Below are 25,253 nucleotides of genomic sequence, written 5' to 3' on the forward strand. Positions count from 1 at the left end.
GCAATTTCTTTACCAACATGAAACACATTCAACTACTTCACATCAGCCAAATGGACATAGAATTTTGTGACAAAAAGAAAAAAAAAAAAGAAAGAAAATATTAGATTCTGATGTTAAAATCAAGGTTTGCAGGGAGAGCTTTGAGCTACTGATACAGTCAAAAAGAAGAGGCAAGCTATTATCCGGATCTGGGACAGCATATTTTGGTGTGACAGAGCTGTTATCTTGGGAGGTGATATATTATTCCCTTGCTATCTTCATGCCCTGAATTTATAATCGCTGCAGAAACTGAATGGGAGATTCAGAAAAAAATATGATGGAAAGCATCCATTAACTCCAGTAAAGATGTATTAGAAAATACATGAGGAACATCATTAAAAAAGGCAAATTAATTATCTATAACTGTATGAATAAAATAATCTAACAACTTAAATGATAAAAAATATTCTCAACTTCTCTCTGCTGGGGAAGACTAACGTGTCATCTAGTCCTGTTCCATCATGGAAAGAAGGAAAAGGAGACGCCGAGAGCTTGGCTACTTTGTACAGTCCAGTCCTGCCACACTTCCCATCATCCAGTACTGTGATATTAGACAGCACATTGCTCCTCAGTCGTTGTAGTATTTATTTGTGAATCTCTTGGCAATTCATTTATTCAATTCCTTTTGAACCTGGTGACTCAGTCTGCATGCACAGGTTTGCTGCTTAATCTTCCTCTCTGGTGATACTGGATCCAGGAGGATCCTCTCGTCTGAATGATGCAGAAATCAGTTTTTCTGTTGAACCCACATTTTTGCACCAATATCAGACTGATAATAATTCAGGTGAGAATATCTAAATAGATTTCCACCCAAGAGAAAAATGATAAAGCATGAAAAATTTCTAACACAGCATTTCCTAACTTCTGAATAGATTGAGGAACCTGAGCATCCTTATGAATATTCTCCTCATATAATACCATTTTTCTGAAGATAGCTCCACACACACACACATTTCCCCTCTCCAAAATCCCAGCCTTGCTATCACGTGCAAATGTAGCAGTCTTCAAGAGGTCAATATCAAGCTTTAGCTACTCAGTTACCTAAAACAACAAGGATAATGTTGTAATCAGCTGTTCCTCTCCATGAGAGACAGTCAAAGTAAAGTTGTTTCACAGCTTCTTGGTGGGCAGCAGAGGTTATTGGGATTGATGAGTCTTGTGTTCAGCCAAGAATTGACTGATAGTTACCCAAGCACGTGGTTACAGACCTCACTGTGCTTGTCTTTCACTGTCCTGGTTTCAGTTAGCACAGAATTAATTTTCTTCCTAGTAGCTGGTGGAATGCTGTGTTTTGGCTTAGGATGAGAAGAGTGCTGATAACACCCCGATGTTTTAATTGTTGCAGAGCAGTGCTTATACCAAGCCAAGGACACCTCAGACTTTTGCTCTGTCCTGCCAACAGGCAGGCTGGGGGTACAGTAAGAGCTGGGAGGGGACAGACCCAGGACAGGTGACCCGAACTAGCCAAAGGGGTATTCCATACCATCTGACGTCATGCTAAACAATATATAGGGGTGGCTAGCCGGGGGGAGGGGGCCGGACTGCTCGGGGTTAGGCTGGGCATCGGTCAGCGGGTGGTGAGCAATTGCATTGTGCATCACTTGTTTCTACATATTATTATTACTTTCCTATTATCACCATTGTAACATTATTATTATTATTGTTATTATTATTTTGTTATTATTATTTTCCTGTCTTATTAAACTGTCTTTATCTCAACTCACGGGCTTCACTTTCCATTTCTCTCCCCCGTCCCAGAGAGGGAGGGGGGAGGGGGAGCGAACGGCTGCGTGGTGTTTAGCTGCCGGTCGGGTTAAACCACGACAGTCACCATGACTTTTAAGAAGCATATGGCTTTCCTTTCCCTCTCCAAACTCACCCAGCCTACTGACCTTCCCTTTCAGAGACTGCCTCCATATCTCTTTCAGCCTAGTCTTGATCATCTTTATTCCTATCTGCTTGATGTTTCCTGGTTTCTCCCTCCTCACCTGGCCTCTACAGCCTGCTCCTTCTTCCAACTGAAGTCTCTAAAGAAGAATATTTTTTCAACAGAAATCACTAACATTTTGATTAAAATGAATGAAGCCAACCATCACAAGGATGTGTTCCCTTTGTGGGTTCAGAAAGCATGCTGAAGTCATACTGGAAAACACCCAGGAGATGGGACCCCCAACCTCAAGAGACACATGGATGCTCCCCAACCAATTTTCAGGTCCCAGGCTCTACCGACATACTGACAGCAAGGCAAGGACTTGGACTTCAGACTAACAGATGGTCAATGGAGTACAATGGAGAAAAGGATGGTGTAGAGGCTGCAAGCACATTCGCTGAATACAGAACCCCTCTCTCAAAATTGCTATCTCTGCCCTAAAGTGTGTGAGGACAAAGGCTAAATGGCTGCAAGAGGTTTTTTTAATGTTCTTAGAGATACTGTATTGGGTTTTATCTTTATCATACTACAAATAGCTAAACTGATTTCGCTGGGAAAAGATGCTGCAGGAATATATTAGAGTATTATATTTTGAAACCCCCACATTTGGTAAAATTATATACGACTAAACCCAATTGTACATAAATGAAGGTGTTCAGTATTGTCAACAATGAATACGGCTATCGGCTGTGCCCATAATTAACCTTTATATAAAACTGAAAATATTTTGAAGATATTTAGCTTTTCAGACCTCATCACAACCGTCTCATATCAGCTGGATACTTCAAAAAGTGCATGTTCCTCATTATTGCCTTGAATGCATTTTCTTTCTCATTTATCATGAAAGGAATTGAAGATCTCTCTTCTAATCCTTTTCAGTATTGAAAAGCATTAGCATGGTAATGTTTTGTTGCTGCTCTGTAAATAAAATGCGTAAATAAATCACCAGCAATCTAGTTTAGGTAAGAACTCGGTGGGCTTTTTTCATTTTCTGTGAGAGAAATTTCCTTTGAGTTCATCTGTGTATGAAACATGATTACATGAATGACATATATGAAACCATCCCAATAAAGTTATTTGGGTGGAAGGGAGGAGGGATAAGGAAGAAAACTCTTTTCTTTTGATATTAAAAGTGAAAGCAAATTCAAGAATTTCCAGCCTTGAGGGATGCTGCACAGACCATTTGACAAACCTCCAGTGGGTTAAACAAATACCCAGTGAAGAAGCAAGACTGTAAATGATAAAGCAACTACAGCCGCTCATCAAACATGAAAATCAGCAAATGACTTTACAGATATAATAAATGCCTCAAGTGTAGAAAAGCTTACTAGTCTGTAATCTGCATTTCACAGGTCAGAAAACTTGCTTCTCTAAGAAATCACCCAAGATATTTACTATGGTATGTGTGACTGCAGAGGTTATTGTTAATGGATTTCAAATGCTAGAAATCTCTTCAATGGCAAATCTGCGCATTCGGTGTTGATTTTAAAAAGCAAATAAAATGAGACAAATGTAAATTGAGAAAAAAAAAAATGTTTTGTAGATGTATGTTTCAAATTCCTGGCTCTGCATTTAGTGATGTGGGGTTTGTGTGCATGTCGCTGCAGAAGGTGGCTGTCCTGTGGCACCTTCTGACCCCTTAGGAGAACTCAAAAAGTCAAAAATTAGTAGAACTCCCTCAAAAAGCAGACAGGATCATTTCTATCACCTATGGTTCACTAACACTGGAGTCTGAAGGGCTTGTGCAGAAGGAATGGGACCAGGTTAACTCATGCGAGTACGAGAACAGCTGGTTTTAAATATGTGCTGTCTTGCTAATCACGGAGGAAACCCAAACTCATTGTGCAGGTGTGTTTGCACATAGGGAAACATCCACTTGGATCATTTGCCCATCACATTTGTCAGTCACTGTGTAACTGGCTCAGATCTTAACAGTCGGGCTACGGCCAGAATAACCTGTGTCATCTTCTGTCCTGAGCAATGTCATTTAATGAAACTTTTATCCTCAGATCACATCACAAGTCCATAATTTTTTTTTAATCCATGTGGATTTTTTTTTTTCATTTCCTGCTATCTCCTCGTATTACTTTCTATATTTCTCCCTTATTTCTAGGATCATCTTGTAAAAGAAAAATAATACACGATACGTATCCCAGTATTACGTTAAGCTATATAGACCTTTTTCTCACTTAAGTTATAGCATATTACACACAAAAGTTAAATTCAGCTACTGGAATTTTATGTTAGCAGCTCAAGCATTGCGTATAGTTTAACACTCAATTATTTTCTTATCTCTTCACAACCTTTGCCTGCTTTCTTATAGCAAGATATTTTTTATCTTTTGGTGTAGTATGAGACACAACAGGAACATTTGCTGCACAGCAAGCTGTGGATCAGGGAGGGGAAAAGGAATACTTTGGTGTTTTTGTAAACAGATGGATGACACCTGTATGTGTTCAGAGCCAATGGCCAGCAGAAAACTGCTTCACTCCTTTCAACTGCCATATGCATTGTATATTTAAGCATTGCAGAGACAGAAAATCCACAGGACATTAATTATTGTTACTACAAGAATTTACTATGACTTGACTTCTCCTAGCAGTATTTTGTGTCCTAAGTCATTACAGAGGACACTACATCATACAGTAATTATTTTTTGCTGTCAGCTCTGTAAATATTATTCTTGCAAGGCACCTTGCAATTTTTTGGCTTGCATGTGAGCCCTTCCAGCTCAGTAGTACAAAACTTGGCCAACTCTAAAATTATGTTGGACTAACATCTTGTTTTTGTGCTAAACTTCTGTTACCAAACTCCTCAAAAAACTGCTAATACCAGAGCTAGAACCACCGAGCAGATGCACATTCATCCCGTGTACATTCGTCCTGTGTTTTTCCTTCAGTTAGGTGGCCAGCTCTGTTTTTGAGATCAAACACAGTGCTGAAATAGGAAAGCTGCATTATGGCGTGCTTCAAAGAAGCAGGTAGACTGGAAAGAAGGTGCAGTATTCATGCAGGTACAAAGGAACTGAAAAATCTGGCTGGTTTCATTTCAGACTTGAAAGTCTCGACAATTTTCCTTCAGAGCAGAGTGACCTATTTGAACAACTGACCTCTTAATACATCTGTGCAACTGCGTACAAAACATGCAAATGACATTTTAATAATTATAAGTAATATCTAATAATATAATTGTATAATTGATATTAATAATAATTACTGGTTAGAGAGAAACATAGGCTTCCATGGTGTAGAAAATGACAAGGGAATAATTTCTAACTCCTAGTTTGGACTTTCCTGCTCTTCTCCGTAACTCTGTAGCATCACCGTAATATCTGTTCAGCAGATGAGATGTCGCCGTGGAGCAGAAGGTGCCTGGGGTGAGCTTTGGGAAGGTGCAGCACTCCTGGGGGGTCTCAGGACGTGAAACAACAGTGGGTCACAGACAATATAATGGGTTGAAGGACCAAGGGTCCAAGGGTTGAAGGATCTTTGGCTGTGTGTGCTCAGCAGTGCAGAAGGCAGGCAGCAGTGCTGTTCTTCTTCCCCAGAAAAAAAGGCAAGTTTTTCTGTTTGATGAATATTCCCACTACGCCTCCTACTTATTTGGCGCTGGGTCTTTGAACAGGAATTTACTTAAGAGGGAGGCAGCTCCAGCACTGCAAACCTCCCAGCTAGACTAAATCTCCAGATTCACAGATAGCTCAAATAGCTGTACCAGCACGCAATTTGCATTACAGTTGTTTTGAGCCCCTGAACACTTTAAGCCATAATACTTTACATTTCTAGAAGTCTCCCATAGCACAGATGTATGAATCAGTAGATGCGAGAAGCTGATGTTTTATTTTTAATTTAACGTCAAATAGATTGGGTACAAATAAGCTTTTCCCTTAAAAATACTGTTTCGACCCAACCAAAGCTATTTGCAGAATTTAACTGAAACTTCTCATGATTTCAGCCAACAGAAATAAAACAAAGAGAAGCTGAAACATTTCAGCTCATTAAAATTTGTAAGGGTTTTGACTACGTTTTTTTTCTTTAATAGAAATTTCTTAGACTCAATAAAAAGCACTTACAAAACCGAACTAAAAACAAAATTAAAATCTTGTTTAAGATTTTATGAAAAAATTTAATCAGCTTCAGATGTATTTTCTTTTTCTTGAAGAAGAAATTATTTTTATGCTTGTGTCATTTCTTTCTCCTCTACCCCTCTCCAGTTTCCAGTGAGTGAATTGGAAAGAGACAAATATATAAACAAATGAAGTGAACAACTTACACAGCATTAGCGTCGACAGATTTCTCCATGTTGTTTAAACAGATAAGAAGGTATTGGACTTTAGGCTGGAAAGCGTGGGAACAGCTATTCAGGCCTGTCCACGTTTGGCAGTGAGAACAGGCTTATCTTTAGGCATTTGTTAGTCTGGATTTCAAAATGCCTCTTTCACAGTGTCATTAGCTCTCGACATTTTATCACTACCGTTGGAATATTTGATGTCCTTTGTAAAGCTCCCCCAGGAATAAGAGACCACGGGAAACACATCTTTGATTCAAGTGCTATTGACCCAAACCTTCCTCTGTGCCAAGCACCGCTTTGGACCCTCAGCATGCCAAGCAGGAGGGATAGTCCAGGAACCCATGGCCACCTAAACCTAGGGATGGGCTAACGTGAGTATTAGGTACTTTATTTTTAAATGGCAGACATTTCTAACTGCAACTGTGATTTTGAGGAAAGGGCCTTACCTGTGAATTTTGAAACATGCTGTTTTCATTTATGTGCCTACGTACTAGCCTGACAGGGATCGCTTTCTGGATGAGGCACAGTATATAGCCCTACAGCTTCTGTAGCCTACTACATGGACACAGTACCAATAACATTTCATTATATGCTGGTGAGGGTCTAAATTTGAAGATTCAGAGAAGAAAATATGTTTCTTACTTCGTAGGCTGCTTGTCATGTTGATGTTACCTCAAGCCTCGCTTCTATAATTAGGAAATTCTGACTGTAAGGCTAAATAATGTTTCGAACAATCAAATATGTATATGAGATATATATATATAAAACTACAACACCTACACATCTGCAAAATTTAGTCCAGGTTTCCAACTGCAATTATATTAATGCATATAATTTGAATTAACTATAATTTCACCAGTTCTGTAAATCCCCTTGAACGGATCTGTTGCTTGTTGATTTTGTGCCATGTGAAGACATGATAAATATGACATGTACCCTCATCACATGAATAATGTATTCTGCATCTTAAGCAAGCCAGTTCTGCTCCAGAGAGATGCTTAATCTATTCCCTGCTTCTGGGGATGAAAGGAATTAAACTCAGTGCACTGATTTCACAGTATGTGCTCATTTGACTTTAATTATAAAATGATTATTTCAACATTTTTTTTCCCCTGTAAAATAAACCAAGCCTGAGAACCATGTAACCTCTATAGAATTACATTTCTTCTTTGTGCAGTTGGTCTTTGCTCATCGATACTGCACTTACAGTACAGTTACACATGGAAGGATAAAAACAACATCTTGGGGCTTACAGTCGGTATGGTAGTTTCAGATCCCACAGCAATAAAAGCTCCTTTGCTGGCACCTGGCCAAAGGAAGCAGTGCTGGAATCCTCTTAAGTGAATATAAAGGTCACAAGGAGGAACCTTCACCAGGCGCAGGGAGATGACTCGATCTCATGCTACTCTGGAAGATGTTGATCATGCATCCTGGAAATATGTATTTATTAGCATTTATTAATGGACTGTTTGAACCTGCACAAAGCTCAGAATAGGATCATCTTCCTTTCTAAAAAAAAAACAAAAAAAAAACAACTAATAAAAGTTCTCTTGGCTGTAATGGCCAGACCAGAGCTTTCCTTGGGAACAGGACATCTGCCTCAGGAGTGACAGAGCATCAAGTGGCTTGGACAGCTACACTGTCAAAGGCAATGCCATGCTTCAAGCTTGAAAAAAAAAAAAAAGAAAAAAAAAAAAAAAGCTTTTTGGGAAGGTAATGTTCTATCAGACATACCATCTGAGGGGAATAGCAATGAATGCTTTCCATGCGGTGTAGAGTGTATGCTGATCACTGACGGTAACACCAGCTGACATCTTTCCACCCAAGTCCTGAAGAATGTTACCAGGTTCAATGTATCGCATCTTCCATTTCAGAAACTATTCAGAGCTGACCTACATACTGTCAACATCCAGATCCTGCCCCCAAGCAAAACCAAAAATGGCTGTGCTACTGTCTCAAACTAGTTAGTGTTGCTAATACTAGGACTTCCTGCTGCTGCCAAAATGCTTGGGTGGGATGTGTCTGCGTTTCTAGTAAGGCAATCCACAATGCATCTGCACATCTGTGCACAAAGATGCCATTTACAAGGTGCTAGCTTATCTATAATACATAAGGCCAAAATTTCTAAGTGTCCAAAGTGATATAAAAGTTTAGGAGTTATTTTCAGAAACCCCAGTAAACTCTCAAACGTTGACTTTATCAGACTGCTTAGTCTGATAAATGTATTCATGTATCTAAACCCACAATATCCACTGTGCTAGAATGGCAATTTGTCAGGGCATGAAAAAGTTTAAGTTATTTCTTTTACTGTTTTTACTATTGCCCCAGCTAAATCTCATTTATACTTTAGGGGTCCTAAGATCCAGAGATGCAACAAGGCATGAAGACAGATGTCTTCACAGTATCGAAAGCTGAAGAACATACATAAGCCTAGATAATTTTTTTTCAGAACACCTGAAATTTAAGAGTATATCTCACCAGACACTTGTCAGTATTGTCTCTCTGAAGTAACTCTGACTTGTGCACAGCACACAGAGAAGATTTATTTGTAATGCACCACAAAACTTCCAGAGTATGCAGCTTTAAAAATAAATAAATAAATAAATAAATAAATAAATAGTCACAATGACTACTCAGCATTTGACATTTCTATTTTTATCAAATGATCTAAAGAAAAATTACACCAGTACAACTTTCATCAAACCTTCTCCTTAAAGAATATGACTGAAAATCATTAGGTGTTCTCATAATGTTATATGAAATCATGAACTTTAGTCTGTATTCAGACCATAGCATAAGTATCTCTCAAATACAGTAACCACTTCATAAGTATCAGCTAGTAAGTTCAAGGTGAAAAAAAATCAAAAGATTAAAAAAAAAAAAAGACAGTAAGTTAAATATTAGAGACGCATGAGCTAAAGCATTACGTGTAGAGCTCCCCATATAGACATCTTAATTCACTCTGAAGAACAATGAATCTAGATTTTTACTGACTTGACAGAAAAAATGTTTGGTGCTTGTGTAATCAGAGTTCCTTATAAAATGCCTAATAGACACTGTAGTTGAGTAATTTTGCAACAGTTATGATTGTACCATGAGAATAAAAATCACTTTAAATTGCTAGGATATTTTAAGCAGACAAAAGTAAATCACCCAACTCTCCTTCTCCTGCTCCCTCTCCCTCTCTCTCACATGCACACGCACCTGAACATAAAACATCCACGAGATGTGTACTTTGGACCTTCAGAAACATGTCAGTTATTATGATGAAATCTGAGCCTGGCAATGGTGTAAGTCTGAGCTCCATCCCTTGTATCCATAAGCTCTCAGAAGAATGTGTGACTTTGCTTAATAACAAGGCCATGGAGCACACAGAACATTAACATTATTCGTTAGAAGGTGGGTGACACGACCTTACAGTTTCTGATTTCTGTTGCATTACATCTTCCCTTCCAGTCAGAGGTTACTGCTGTTGAACTGAGAATGGCAGCATCAGTTATTCCACCTGTGCACAATCTTTGTCAGTGTTCATTTGTTTTCATTAGTAGATCCCTAAAATTATACATGAGGTGAACACCTCTTTAGATTGCTGTGTATAATACTTGCTTTTCACAGGCATATTTGGCAGATTCATTTGAAGTAATTATATGACACGCAGATTTGAAGGCCCATTGATCTGGTGAGTCCAGCTTTGTGTGACAGGATGACAGACTACTCAAGGATGGTGTATGCATGGCAGAAAACCATGTGAAGATGAGAACTCTGACACACTGCTCAGTGTTGGAAATATGAACCAATCTCCCTACACCGTCAAAACTAGATATAAAAGAATGGATTTCACAGGGCCTGAAGACGTGAGCCTCTGATGAGAAGGTTTTTGTGATCAATGCCTGAAATCTGCTTCAAAAGGCAGATGCAGAGATGTTCCTGATACTAAAAGCCCCAGGAAGCCTAACCATGGAAACTCCTTATGTGGGACCTTCCTTACAAATTATTTAGTGGTAACTAGAAGTCATTTGCTTTTTATAACTAGTTTAATTTTGATTAGTATTACATTGCTGTTCACAAACGAGTCACATGTTATAAAAAGCAAAGCAAGTCTTACCTGGAATACTCTGTCTCCTCACAGACAATGCTCCATCAGGTGGCTTTGCCTGGTTTGCAGACTTTGTGTAAGGACTTTCATCTAAACAGAAACAAGCAACAGTTTCAGTTACTGATAAATATAGCGTTAAAAACAGTATAATTTTAAAATCTAATTACTGTGTGAACTAGCAATGCAGAGTACAAGAGCTGCTGTAAGCTGGATGAGGATGGAAATTTCTGAATTCTGACTCAATGACAAAGGCTCTGAATAACAGAGCTGAGAAGTATGGAGTAAAACTCAGATCAGAGATAATGCTCAGTTGATGACAGGCTGAATATACAAAGGCCTTTTTGGTTTTCAGATAACCACAGAAACTTTCCTTTTCCTGGTGTTAAGAAGCTTCATGTGTCAAAGACTCCAGTAGCAGAGAGAACGTCCCTGTTCAGGAGAGAAACACCTCCAGAACCTTGTGAATATTCTGGCTGTAAAGATGCTCCTTTTCCTTTTCCTCTGCCAGAGGATGCTTCCTTCTCTGTCGTAACAAATGATTGGAGAAAACATCAGAGAGATGTTGCCAAATAGGCCAAGCACATTTATACCAAAGAATGGCACTGTGACAGCCTGTGTCTAAATCGGAGGCTTTGTGGAGCACCTACTGATCAACCTGAAGGCAGCTGCTGGTGGGACAAGAAGAAAGTCATCAATTAAAGGCAGCATTAGGGAGAAGTGAAGCTCTTCTACATCGCTCCTAAGAATAGGATGACTGGTAGGGAAAAAAATCAACTACATTGTAGCTTTAAAAATGACAAGCTGTAAGATCGAGAAAAAAATGGGGATTGAAGAGAAGAAATAAGAGTGTGTATTTTATTACTTCAATCAAAGGAAAGGAATCACAAGAAATTAAGCTTCTGTCTTGGTTGTCCTTTAATCAAGTGTTCAAACACTTTAAAACATTATCAAATCCTTCTACTTACATCTTTTTCCATCAGGTTATGAAAGACCAACCAGTTTCTAGCATGTGCATGAATACATGCTTGAAAGAGATCAATGACTAAAGGAATCAAAGACTAGAGTACCTAGTGCATCAAAGACTACAGACCCAGTACAGCATCCTGAGATCCAGTGGAACCACATTTTCTGGAGAGTCAGGTTTTCTTTTCAGCTAACGCTCTGGACATGATAAGCCTTCTTTGCTGATTACACTATTTATGTCTTGTAAAGTCTCAAACTCCTTTAGAAACTCACATCAAAGACACCAATCCATTTCTATTCAAGTGAGATAAGGGTTTGGTAAGCAAAATTTATTTTAAAGCCAGGTCTCAGAAGGAAGTGACTGGAAGAGCTGTTTGGCATTAAAAAATGATTTCTACAATGATCTCGTCTTCTGTTAGGTGGATGTAGAAACAAAAAAAGCTGAATATATCTAATGTTTTTTAAGGGCAAAAGATTGTTGCATGGCTATGCACATTGCCAAAAGTGCGGCAAGTAAAGAAGAAGATATATTGGTAAAATATCTCTCTACAGCCAGATATCATTGCTTTTTCTACCGTAAAATTAACTCTCATTGCTTTAGAACTGCATTGTTACAAGGAGGAAGGTAACAGGCTTGACTATACTGCATGCTGGTACAAACTTGAAGAAAATAAAGCTGTCAGCTATATAATAAACAGGAGCATGAAGAAATATTAACATAGACCCAGCTACACAAGTTAAGAAAAAGGGAGATGTATAAGCCTTTATTTCTCCATTTGAGGTAAGTGGAAAAGCTAATATTATTGCATATGCAGAATATACATACCCTCATTAAAGAAAAAAAAGTGAACAAGAGTTTCTAAGAGGATTAAATTTTTTCCTTCTTAGAAGAGACATAGTTGAGGTAGAACTCAGGCTAAGGCTCTCCAGAAAACTTTGCTAACTTATATCAATTCCAAAAAAATATAGGGATCATCGATAACGTGGCTTGGATGTCACATGTATTACTCCTTATTCGCAGGTGCTGTATGTGACAGCAGATATTGTGAGACATGCATTTTTCTGTTAAGAAGTGGGCAGGAAACATAACACAGTTTCTTAGGAACCGATGGATGGTGATGACTTCTGGGCCCTATTTGCATGTGTGCTCTACCTGTGAAAAATATATCAACTTCAAGGAATAAAACAGCTCTCTCCTAGACAGACTCCTTACATATGCATTATTTCCATCAGACTGGAGAGATGGCAAAAAGGAGAGAAGAATTTCCACAGCTAGGCCTTTTTCATTGAATCTTTGTCAAGAGCAAATGAAAAAATCAGGTACAATATTTTGCTGGAACAGGATTTTCCCAATACTGCACTACAGTAGGAGCGCATGCGGTTATCCTGAATTCAGAAAGAAGGACAAGCCTGCAAATCTTTCTGGTTAATGGCACCGGTGAGGGAAGGTCAGTGTACATTCAAATTACTTGCAAGGGACCCTGAGCAAAAAATCTCATATTTTTACATACCAACTGACAGATACAGCAGGAAACGGAGACTGCTGTGTAAGCTAGCATTTTAGTCCATGTATATTAGCACTGAAGTCTTGTCAGGTATTTATGCAGTGCATGTACTGTTAGGTACTGTGGGGATGTAATTATGTTACGTTTCTTAAACTGTCTACAGACTTTGACAGAAAACAAAGGAGCCCCAATGGCTGTTTCACAAACTTTTGAACCCCTATTAAGGCAAAATATGTCCAGTTATCATGGGGGTATAACAACGAGCCACTGCCTCACTGATGGACTGGGAAGCTTCACATTGCTGGAAGTTCCCAGGCCAGAAAAGAATCGTCTTTTAATGCCCATTTAAAAGCAAAATTGCAGCCCAGGATAACCAAAAATTGGTGTAAAGAACTCCCAGAAACAAAGGAAAACAAATATAACCACCTAAAGAAAGAATACAGACAGCATCCTTATTTGAGATAGAAGACTAATACGAAGAGCAGATAGATGCAGAAGTAGACATCGTCCCAAAGACTAAGAGTAAACTAAAGAGACAAAAGAGCCCTGGTAGCCCTGAAATGTCAGACCCCATCATGCTGTCAAAAAGGGGAGAAATCTTTTTGTCTGCATTAGCAAAGTTGTATGTATGGTCATAAGAATTGATAAATCAAATTCTACTTTACGCCCCCACCTGCCAGAGGGGACCTTTCTTGGCAGGGAGGATCTTAAAACATGCAAAAATGTTCTCCTGATGATATCTCCTGATATCAGTGCTTAGAGGGATTTGTCCGAGTGCTTTGTGTTTCCAGCTTCCCCCTCTCCAGCACAGAGACTCCCTGCAGACAAAACCCAACCCAGAGAGCCAACACCCTGAAAAAGCAAAGGAGTAAAAGGATGCGAAGCTTGCTCCAGCAGGCGACAGTAACTCAAAATTAAGTAAAGATGTGATATATTTAAGAAGCCACACACACAAAACAGAGGGAGAAACAGGCTGGATTCGGAGGCATAAATCTCACGCCGAAAGCCCTGACTGGAGCAGGCCAGCAGAGAGCTGCGTGCTGGAGGGGCCTCTGAACGTGCCAGCTTTGCCCCTTTCCTCAGGAGCACACCGTGGGTGTCTGTGCTTATGACACTGGAAATAGCATAGCTCTGTGGATACAGTCCTGAAACTGCATTCATTACATCTTTTTTTATCCTCCCCCCCCCGCCCCAATTTTCTCTGGTGAAAGAATAACCAGCCCCGGATACACAATTTCTAGCAAGTCGATGTATAATGTAAAGGTGACTGCTATGCCAGCAGATCTCTTCATTCAGTTACTACAGGAAACAAACCGTCTTACACTGTTAGTGCACCCTCTTTGCTCTTTCCTGCCTATTTTTAACCAGCTGGCATCTCCACTCTGTAACTGAATGATTCATTCTTTGTGTTAAGGACCACATTGTGAGCCATTTATAGCGTTCTGCACTGCCCCTGCTGTACAGGGGAGCCTCCGTCCAAGACTAAGGGCTCTTTACACTCTAACAAACCAACAGTAATGTAATCCTATAAAGATTATATATATGTGCATTGTCCAGTGTGTAAGTGCTTGGGACTGTGCTAGCAAAATGACCATATGTAATCTTTAGATGTTTGCTATATTCAATTTAATATCCTTTGAATGATACCAACTGGGGGCACATAAAAGGGAACAGAAGGAAAGTCTGAAGATATTTCCTCAACAGTCCAGTCCAGGCATTCGGTATATGGGGAGGTTTATGGCCACTGAACCACTTGTGTGTCCCTCAAGACGGCTGTGAAAGCTATTGACACAAGAATGTTGTTTACAGATGGGGTAAAGGCTACAAGCACTCCCTTCATGCCAATCTTCACACCTGGTGAGAGGACCTTTCCTGTTGCTGAGGCATGGCCAGGTGATAACTACTGAACCCAACAAATATCACAGAATTATTAAGGTTCGAAATGACCTCAAAGATCATCTAGTCCAACCATCCCCCTACCAACAATGTCACCAACCAAACATGTCATAATCCTGTGCTGCATTATTCTCGTTCTTCAATGTCTAGTTATGGGATAAGCCATTCTTTAGCCAAGGGAGGAACGAACTTAAACTTTTTTAGAGTGATTCCTAAGCAGACCAGAATCCAATCCTGAGGTGTTGCTCATATGTTCCTCAATGTGCCTCTCCTAAGCAATTAATGCGAGTTCTAAGACTCCACAAAAAAGTACATCCTTCAGCTTGCTCAGTGTATAGGAGACGTAGGACTGTCTGCACGTGTTGTCGCTTACACTCTTTGTGGTAGCACACATCACAGACTAGCAGAGAATCATGTTCCAACACAGAAGATGACAACGTACCAAATTTTCAAGATGACAATTATGGTGGAGAGAATGTCACTGAGAAGATCAGTTTATTTATCAAAAATTAAAAGCACAAGTGTCCCATGTATTGCTTCAGGCATTCCTAGATCTGCAATATCCTGTTCACTCCTGAATCTTATAATGAAGAATATTTTTCAGTAAAAGCAAGAGATTTTTATGAATCCTGCTAGCACAGCACAAAATACCATAGGCTCTTATACTTCATTTATCTGAAACTTAACCTAAATTTCATCTTTACATGGCATAAGCTTACCATTATCTAAAAGCATAATTTCTGGCACAGTATCATACCTGTGACAGCTGGTAAACACTGAGCTACAGCATTCTTGGTTATCTCCACAGTTTGCAGATGGAGGCTTTCATAGATAGAAAGTAAATACATATCTCCTGATGTCTGTGGTTCAGAAGCTCAAAAGTGTAGAGGCATGCCCTGAATCTCAGTATAACTTTATAACCATTCCTACAGCAATGTACTCTCTTCTAAGCTCAAACTTTAGAGCAGAGACTCAAGTCTCAGTCCATGTTCATAGACGAGCACCCAGACTCACAGCCACACAATCATTCCATCTCTCTCTCTCTCATCTGTACTTTAAATATGTCATACAAAGTAAAATAGTTTAAAGCTATCTCCTCTAAAATCAATTTGAAGCTCTGCACTGGATCAAGCAGAAGAGACAAACTGAACTTGAGATCCCTTGTGTGGTTCTGTGAGTTACCAACCAATAAAAAAGTATAAAAGGCAAAGTCATCAGGAGTACTCTAAAAACACCTCTGATCTCTCAAACTCATCTCCTCAATTCCAGATCTTTTTTCCTGGTAAAAATGCCTGAACATATTTTCTCTGCACTAATAAATCTGAAAAATGCAATTTTCAGGTCAATCTACAGTAATGGAAAGAGGAGGAAAACAAAACAAAACAAAACAAAACAAAACAAAAAAAAAAGAAGAGAAGTTGGAGCTTAGTTATGAAGTTCTAGACTGCCCTGTCTCTTCCTGCTGGGACAACTTCTTTTAAAGACAGCAGACAAATCTTTTTCTCTGAACTTAGAAATGAAATAATTCTGAACAAGAAGTAACTGAATATTTATGTAATACTCCAATCAATGTAACCAGTAACAGACATAATCAGAAGATATACACAAGCACAAACTCTTCAAAAAAAACCCAAAAAACTGGCTTTATCTGATAACTGAATCACATGAAAAATAATAATATTCTTTATTGTTGCTGTTGTTATAACTCAAGCTTATAAAGGTCACTAACAATCTAAAACTCTGAAAAGTTTTACAATAAATTGAATTATAAGTTTGTTCTGAGTTGAACAGACTTGAACAGATAAAACAAATGCAATTTGCTGCACAGGAATGAATAGTGGGAATTTTACTTTGGCTGTTGATGGAAGATTTGGCACAAATGTTTTTAGCTTGGTGAAACTTCATCCTTAGTAACTGTCATTGACAACAGCAAAAAAAAATAATCTCAGGAAATGTCTTCTTCCTTGGAAAAGAGGATGTTTTAAAAGATTTGCTTTTAAACAATGCAAAAGTCTAGAGAAAAATTAACATTCTGGAACGTTCACGCTTACCGCGATGCCACCACAGCTACATCAGAGTGTAATGGACTATAAACAGTTGAAAAAAGAGACAAAATTGGCTAAGTTCATTCAGCAGATGTATAATGTACAGATTTTGAACGTATATGCTTCACGAAACAACAATATGTCAACAATTTGCTTTGCCCACGTGCTAACCCATTCAGACTTGTTACAGGAGCTCCAACCATGAAAGAAAGCATTAATTTACCCTACTGGTGCAAAAGAATAACATTTTTTTCAAGTTCCTTTCACAGGAAGCCATGGCTTCGATCACTTACAATGAATCTGGATTCTTTAAATGGCAATGCTGCTTTTCAAAGTAATGCTTAGAAATACCCCCAAATTCTTAAGAGCTGTATGTAAAACAGTGATTAGTGAACTAGGCTCCAAGTAGGACAAATATGAATGTACTTAATCTTAATCCTTTCTTATCAAATTCCATGCTCAGTGCACTCCAGCAGTCTTTATTAAGAGAGCATAGGGTTTCAAATGCTTCCATAAGTAACATTTGTTGGTGTGTGTGACACGAACGAATTATGAGAAGGAAGAGTTATTATTGCTGCTCTGGTAATTTCCTTTCCTACATTTAGCAGAGTACCCCTTGGTTTTCCTACAAACTTAATTTTAACAGTTATAACATCCAATGAATAACTGCGTTGTCTCTCTAAAGTGAAAATTTATTCAATTTTATTATACTTTATGTAAATTTAATTCTCTGTTTTCTGAATTATGCAGTTACTTATTACAGTAGCAGCTCAGCTTTAATCTACAAGCAAGGGAAGTAGGGTTCTGTAATTATGCATAACTGCGAATCTATTTCCTATTGATAGTTACAATACCTCAGCAAGCTTGGCTGTTTCAAACTGATCTGAATGTCCTCCAAGTTTGCTTGTCCAAAGTTAATTTCCTAAGACTGTGCTCAGGTACCCGAGTCGAAATGCTTGGTTTCCTAGCTGGTGAAGTGTGAAGCTCTCCTTCCAAAACCGTTTTGCTCAGGAAAATTCAGAACTTTCTAAGAACATCCAAAACATTCAGTGTCTGCTGAACACTGAAAATATGTCTCAAGAGATATTAGCATATGGTGAGATTCACTTCAGTGGATTATCAAATAAAGAAGTAATCCAATTTATATAATACCCTAACCACAAACTACTTCAAATCTGATAAATATGTCTTTTTGTTTATACAGCATCAAGTATTTGTTAAGGGATTAAACTTGAATGCCATAAAACAGAATCATTACTGAATCGTTACATGATTTTAGGATTCAGTGCAAGTTTCACTTTGTTGTCTTGGGCTTTTGTTTATTGTTACTGGAAATAATATAGGGATAATACATAAGTGAAGTATGGCTTAACCAGAGCAGCTAGAAACTGAAAAAAGCTGGGAAATTGAAAAAGCTCAAAGAAACTAAGGGTGTTAACTCTCTTACCTCCATGAGACAGGATTTTTCTGTATTTATAACTTCTGTAGACAATCTTATTCTAAATGATGGTACTGTAAGCCTTAAAGGAAAGTCATCTTTAAATTTGAAAGGAAATTTCTATGTGACACAGATCTCACCAACAGGAAGCACTTCCAGATATTCAAAATACACTTTTTGCTTTGAACATCTCATGGCTTGGGAAGAGTGGCATCCTGGTCTTATAAAGGTGTGTGTCTCTGCATGTGTGTTCGGGAACATCACATCACTCTTACGTACTACCACACGCTGGCATTGGGTTAGGGGACCACACAACAACTTGTAAAAACAAACAAACAAACAAACCTGAAAACAATTTTCTTTATGACATTCTAATAATTAAGATATTCAGTTGTCTTGTTTAACAATGCTAAATCAGTATCCCTCAAAGAAAAGCAGCATTAAATTTGACAGGGAAGCACAAATGCTGAGAATATGATGAAAATTCCTACAGGGCAAGGGAACTGAGTAAAGGAGCAAGACCTGACCAAGGCAGTAACTGAGGGCCAGAAAATCAGGCTGCATTAATGCTACACCTCATGGAAAAACGCTTCTATGAATAGATATTTTTAAAACATAATAGTGACTTTAACGTTACCTTTACAATCCTTTGTTCAGATATTCCTCCCACAAGGGCTTTTGCTGGGCCGGTGTTATAAATTGCTCAGTCCCAAAATAGGATTATAATCAAAGTATGAACATATATCACACTGGCAAGACAACAATATATATATATATATATTTCCTCTTCCCACCAGTATATATATGGATTATGATCTTCTAGCAGTACTTATGGGGAAGACACCTACCACCTTCTACCTGTGCAAACCACAAGGTAAAGCAGGTGAGGAATACCTGTGCAGGCTGCTGGCATTACAGTTGTCAGAGGTGCTGGGAAAAGAGGATGTCAAAATAGGAACTTCTACACTGGGGATGCAGAAGCTAGTTGTGTGAGTTTTTGGAGAAAGGCAATGACAGAAGTAGGAGCTGAGACAGCAAATACTGCCACTCAAGTGGCATTAAAAGTAGGTAAAAAAACATCGCACTTCCTAGAAAACAGGAGTATAGTTTGCTTCAGAAACAACAGGAATATGCAAAGTCACAACACTATGTTCAAAGACAAAAGCTAGAAATGGTAATTTTACCGTGACGCTATTTATGCAGCTTGCATTGCAGTGCTGTGCTAACATCATTTGCAGTAACTTATATCATTTGTTTTTCAACCTCCTTGTGCCTGTAAGTGTCTCTAGTGATGAGATCTCCACTGCTTTCCTTTGCAGATTGCTCCACAGGATGTATCAGCTCTCGCAGACAGAAAATATTTCCCTCCATCCATCTACAATTTTCTTCCTTTGTTTTAACTGTCATTCTATTATGCCCAATTATATTCTTCTCTTTGGAAAGCCTTATAAAAACCTCTCTCATAAACTATTTATACTTCCAGAAATCACACAGATTAGTGCTTTAGGATCCTACCAGTTCTACTGGGCATGACTTACCACAAAGACTGACTGGTCTTGTCACCAAAGCACAGTGCACATTCTGACTTTGTATGGAAATATCCATTCAGTGAAGAGTAAAATTATTTTGTTAAACCAAAAAGTTGTACAATGGTAACTCTGGTGTGGACAGCATTAGGAGTGAAGAATACTTTCGTGTGTTAGTAATATGCTGTGTAAATTTATGGCATTACAGTTACCCTTTTTAATCCCACCAGCAAGATTTATTTGATACATAAAATAATTCTAACACTGCCACGATGAGTTGTATAAACATTATACCACTACCAACATATTTATATTGGCATGTTAGCAGGATTGCCCCACATTATTTGTAGTCTATGTAGCACGTCTTAGTCCAAACTGGCATAACTCAGGCTTGGTGAAAAACTGGCCTTCTAGAACGCACTTCATTTAGGAGTCAGGCTATAAACCTGTCACCTTCCTCATGCTTTTGGGAAATAATGTCCTGTTTTCAGCCCCTACCCTGGAAGAGGTTACTCTATATATCCACAAAGACCGAATGGTAATTTTGACTAAGTTCAGTTATCAGCAAAACTTGGCTGGTTTTGGAAAGTGTGACAAGTTTGAACACAGCTTAGAAGAGGAGTCTTTTGAAATAGAGTGCCGTGCACTTTTAGGAGTGGGAACAAAGCAGGGTAACAAAAGGGATGTCAACTTGACAAAACAATATGCATGCACATTTGTTTTGCTTAAAGCTCGCATTAAGCCCAGGCCGCCTTCTGCTCTCTATCCATGCACCCAGTTCCCGAAGACAAGCCTTTTAACCTGTCAAATACTATTTATTTGTCAGTGCCTCCCAAGTCCTATTAAATCGCAAAGCTTATTTGGGGCAAGCAGCTGATTGTCTGCAGTATTCTTAAAATCTTGGAAAATGGTAATAATTAGAACTGCTTGCCCACATCTCTGCCTGCATGCAACAAAGCCCATGCCTGAGTCAGCTTTTTGTAATCCTATGGAAAATACAGCTATAAAGAAACATACAGATGGATGTGCAATATTCATCAAAAATTATGCTCCTGTAACCTTCAAGAAGATAGGAAAGTCATTTTAAATATTCCCATGCACCAATCCTCCAAGCTTTTTAACCAAGACCATTTCTCCTTTAGGAATTCACAGCTGCACATTCACTATGGCTTTGGCTTTGAAGCTCCTAGGAATGAAGACAGCATTAACCAATGGCCGATCATGAGCGCAGAGAAAAAAGACACGGATTTCACTTTTTCATTCTTAATCTGTTTGTTCAAACACCTAGGTAATGCTGAGATAATTATTAAATCTTTGCTGAGATAATGCTGTGATAATTATTAAATCTTTTTCTGTGCTACCGGTGTATGGCCAACGGTATATCCATCCTAATACTGTGTGGGTGTGCAGGTGTGTGCACACGCTTAATTTTAATGATGGGCTGATTCAATTTGTAACATAATTTCAAAACAGAGAGAAGAAAGCAATTAAAAATAACAGGAAAGCTCATGCATTAAAAATAGAGTAAAGAAACAAGATGCAGTATCAGATAATGGACTATACAGAAAGACAGCATCTAGGGCAGATGCTCAAACAAGCCTACAGGACCTGCCACCTCCTGAAGGTCAAACAAGCCATGGTTTTGGGAGAGCTACAAGGGGATGGACACCAGAGTCGAGATCATTCTATCATGGACTGTCTATGCACTGTCCACATTTTTATGATGAAGAACCAAGGGAATACAAACTGATTTTAGCAGCCAGAAGAGAATATAGGCAATTACTAGGGTGCAGTGTATGAGACTTCTGACCCAGAAAAGTGCTGAATATATTAACATCTGCCAACACTATGCAGGCAATGAAATACATCTGCAGTACACTCCTGAAAAAAATAAAGTTAAATGAAATCGGCCACACTGCTATTTCACAAAATTGATCCATTATTCATTATCTAAAATCTCTAAAGGGAGAGCCTGGTGCAGAATACTGTACAAGCTCATGTAAACTGCCTCATTGGGAAGGCAGGGAGAAACACTCGAGACAAGAAATGGCAGAAAATGTCAAAACTACAATTCCTAAGAAGAGAGAGAAGTGTTTTCAACTACTTGCTGTAGCTTTGAGATCCAGAGGACAGTAATATTTTACTGATCATGTCAGGAGGCATCCATATAGCCAGCATCACCACCCCTGTTGACCAGAATATTGGACTGCCAACACAGCTGTAATTTTAGTGGCCAAATCAACAAGAAAACACAGGTGACAGGACCTACATCAATAAGTAGGGCAAGATGTCTGATAAATCACAGAAAAAGTTGGATCTTTAAGGTATTTATTTCCAAAAATTACTGGTGTTTTTTTAAAAATGCCAGTGATCTAAGCTATGATTTCTGTACTGCATGAAACAAGCACTTTACTGCAGCGTGAGGGATTTGAACCCACTCATTAAGATCACCAGAACAGCAAAGCAAGCCACTGGGAACCCCAGGAATCGCTACTTAAGGCTAGTGATGGCTTGGCTTAACAGGAAACATCAGGGCAGGGTGCAGTGGATGGGAGAGAAGAAAGCAAAGGCTGCTGATGAGAATTAGCAGTGAATGTGCTGCGCAAGCACAGAAGAGAAGGAGGACCTCCTGGGGACCCAGAGAAGCCCTGGCACTGTTTGCCATCAATCCATCAATAAATTAATACAACCTGTTGTTTGGTCTAAAGTCTTGCTTTGTAGGGGGGAAGGGAGACTGCTTGCTGAAATGTAAAGGTCTAGGAAGGTTTATCTTACAAATAACCTGGGCTCGATCAGTCACTTCCAAAAATAACCATGCAAAAAACATACCAAAAGAAATCTTCCAGCAGAGAAAGCTGTTTTTCACTATCCATAATATAGGACCTGCCTAAATATTTTTTGTGAGGCTTATAAAACATCTCTCTAGCACTTCTCGCCTCCCGTGCTCCACAAAAATCCCATTAGCATTCCTATCTTCTTGCCTTAAGCTAATAAATAACAAGTTCATTGTCTACAATGTTTATGGGTTTTCAAAGTTGTCAGTCATCTGACATCTCCTTGTAAAGCATGAACCCCAGCAGACCTGTCCTTGAGGGAGCTGTAGGGCAGAGCTGAGCTGGTGGGATTGACCCAAGGCTGCTGGAACCCATAGTGGCTCAGAGTTTATCACAAAAACGTTGTTTTCTCATCAAACAGCTCCATGAAAGAAGAGCCTGCACCTCATACTCCTGCAGGCTCAGCCCAGGAGGGAGGGAGGGCTGGAAACAGGGCCTGAGGTTTGCGTGCTCCAGAACAGCATTAATCATGCCTGCTGCTCGTGTCCACACTTCTCCCCTCCACAGGGACACTGTATTTTCACAGCGTATGCAGAATAAGAGCAAAAAAGGAGATGAGGTCTGACAGAAAACATGGCAGGCAGTAAATGCCTGCAGTGCAGTCTGTCAGTTAAGGAAGAGGGTGAGAAGAGGTAAACAAAACTGGATCAGGCTGTAGAGGGAACGGAAAAGAAGAAAGAGTATGGAGGGGTGTGTGGGAAGAGACAACCCCACTCTCAGCTCATTCTCAATCCCCTCAAGCTCCTATAAGAAGCTCTATTTCCTCTCCTAATTACATTGGGCCATACCCTATAGCAATATTCAGGGACATACAATGTCCTGAGTTGGAAAGGGCCCACAAGGATAGAGTCCAGCTTCTGGCCCCACACAGGACCACCCAAAAATCAGAAGCTGTAGACGAAGAAGCTGTAGACCAATTCAAGATGAAGATTTTAACCAATGCTTTTCAGTTTCTGCTCCTAATGGTAAAAAATCCAAATTCGAAAACACTGGAGGAGTTGACTGGACAAGAGACATCAAGACACAGGTATCCCAGCAGGAATTAATGCTTTGCCCCATTCCCTACCCCATTGGTTTCCATCTGCGCAGGAGTAAGGCAGCAGGGAGAGCTGGCTGTCACCAGCCCAAAGAAACAGAAAGGGAACTGAAAACAAGGTATGGACTTCGGGAAACAAGACTTTTAATACTTTGTCAAACATGGCAGGAATTTTTGGCTCAGGTATTTTCTTTAGCATTCTCCTTAGCAGATGAGCACAGATAACAATAGCAGCGGTGCAGCTAGCATTATGCAGGTGGAATAAAAATATAAAAGTGTCAATGACAACCTGAAGACAAAAGGAAGTGAACATAAAGCCTCAGCACATAAATTATTGCTTTAGCTACCACTATTCTGCACAGTTTTTCATTTCTAATGTGATTTTTTTTCCCAGGGATTAGATTAGCCTTAGGATTGTTCCCATCACCTCCATTACAAAAGTTGGTAGAGATTTGCATGTAAAAAGTTAATTAAAAGTTGAATAAAATGACTTCAGAGATCAAACAGTGTCTATTCCCCAAGTTCATGCCAAGATCCATATACATACAATGTTTCATGCAAACAATATAAGATATTTCATGTTCTTCTTTCCAATAAAAATGGTGCTGAAGAATAAAATGTTCCCATTATGCTTTAGCAATAGATTTATTCAAAGCAAATCAGAAGTTAAAACAAGTTAAGCACAAAGGGATTATTCTATCCATTGACAGTGCAAGGATAGTATCTCAGTTCAGCCAGATGGGCTACTATACCAATTGCAAAAGCAACACTTTCTGTTAAGCCTCTGCTCTAAAAACTATGTCAATTTAAGGGATCATTGGTGCCTATTAAATCCCAACATAAAGCAGTGGGAGCTTAAAGTTAGTAGGATTCTTTACATTTAAACAAGGATTGGGTGCTTTCCTGATGGGGGCAGATTTCCTGGAGTGATATTCAGGATTATGTCTATTTGGTGGTTTTGTTTGTTTGTTTTTGTTGTTGTTTTTGCTAAATGCATTGTGAAAAATCAAGACAGACTCACCACAAATACATTTTTCTGCAGAGCTATGTCATATCATGATTTCCCAGTATAACCAAAAAAAAGGCATTTTGATATAAACGTACAATCTAGTTTGAAATTCCCAGACATGTGGGCTACCATCCCTTCCTTGGAAGGTTTTATTTGATGTGTTCTCATGCACACTTTAAAACAGGTGCATTAAAGGACAAAGTCCTCAATGGGAAGAGGCTGCAATCCCCACACAGAGACACAGACAGATAACCCCATGGTGGTGGCTTCCCACTTAGAACAATTTTACTTAATTTCTGTTTTTTGCCCAAATTTACTCTAACATTTAGACTTCCTAACTATTTATGGGTTCTTTGCAATTCATTGCCTGCAACACAAAATTTTAGCTTTTTCTAGTATACTATGAAAAACAATTGGAAAGCTGATAAATGGTGGAGTAGGTCACATTTGTAACAGTACAGATATTGATGTGACTGACTCCTTGATAAAAGCCATCAAGGGTTATAATTACAGCCACACTTGACAAATTTAGTCAATCATCATTTCTTTTTATTGCTATTTTAGTTTGCCAAAAAAACCACCCCACCCTGGTAGCCTCCTAGCTTCCCTAGTCCTTTTAATATCCCTAGTCCATCGTAATTTTTTC

General features: G+C 39.0%; 1 protein-coding gene across 12 annotated transcripts in view; it reads right to left on the minus strand.

Moving 5' to 3' along the window:
- Positions 1-25,253, minus strand: part of GRIP1 (glutamate receptor interacting protein 1) — a 316,928-nt gene that overhangs the window by 92,150 nt on the left and 199,525 nt on the right. For 9 of the 12 annotated variants that reach the window (XM_032188719.1, XM_032188776.1, XM_032188689.1 and 6 more), the window contains exon 2: positions 10,365-10,445. The exons of the other annotated variants lie outside the window; for them this stretch is intronic. In XM_032188719.1, the coding sequence (XP_032044610.1) occupies positions 10,365-10,445 (81 nt within the window). The remainder of the gene's footprint in view (positions 1-10,364; positions 10,446-25,253) is intronic. 12 annotated transcript variants of the gene reach the window in all.

This window comes from Aythya fuligula, chromosome 1, assembly GCF_009819795.1.
Source record: "Aythya fuligula isolate bAytFul2 chromosome 1, bAytFul2.pri, whole genome shotgun sequence".
NCBI lineage: Eukaryota > Metazoa > Chordata > Aves > Anseriformes > Anatidae > Aythya > Aythya fuligula.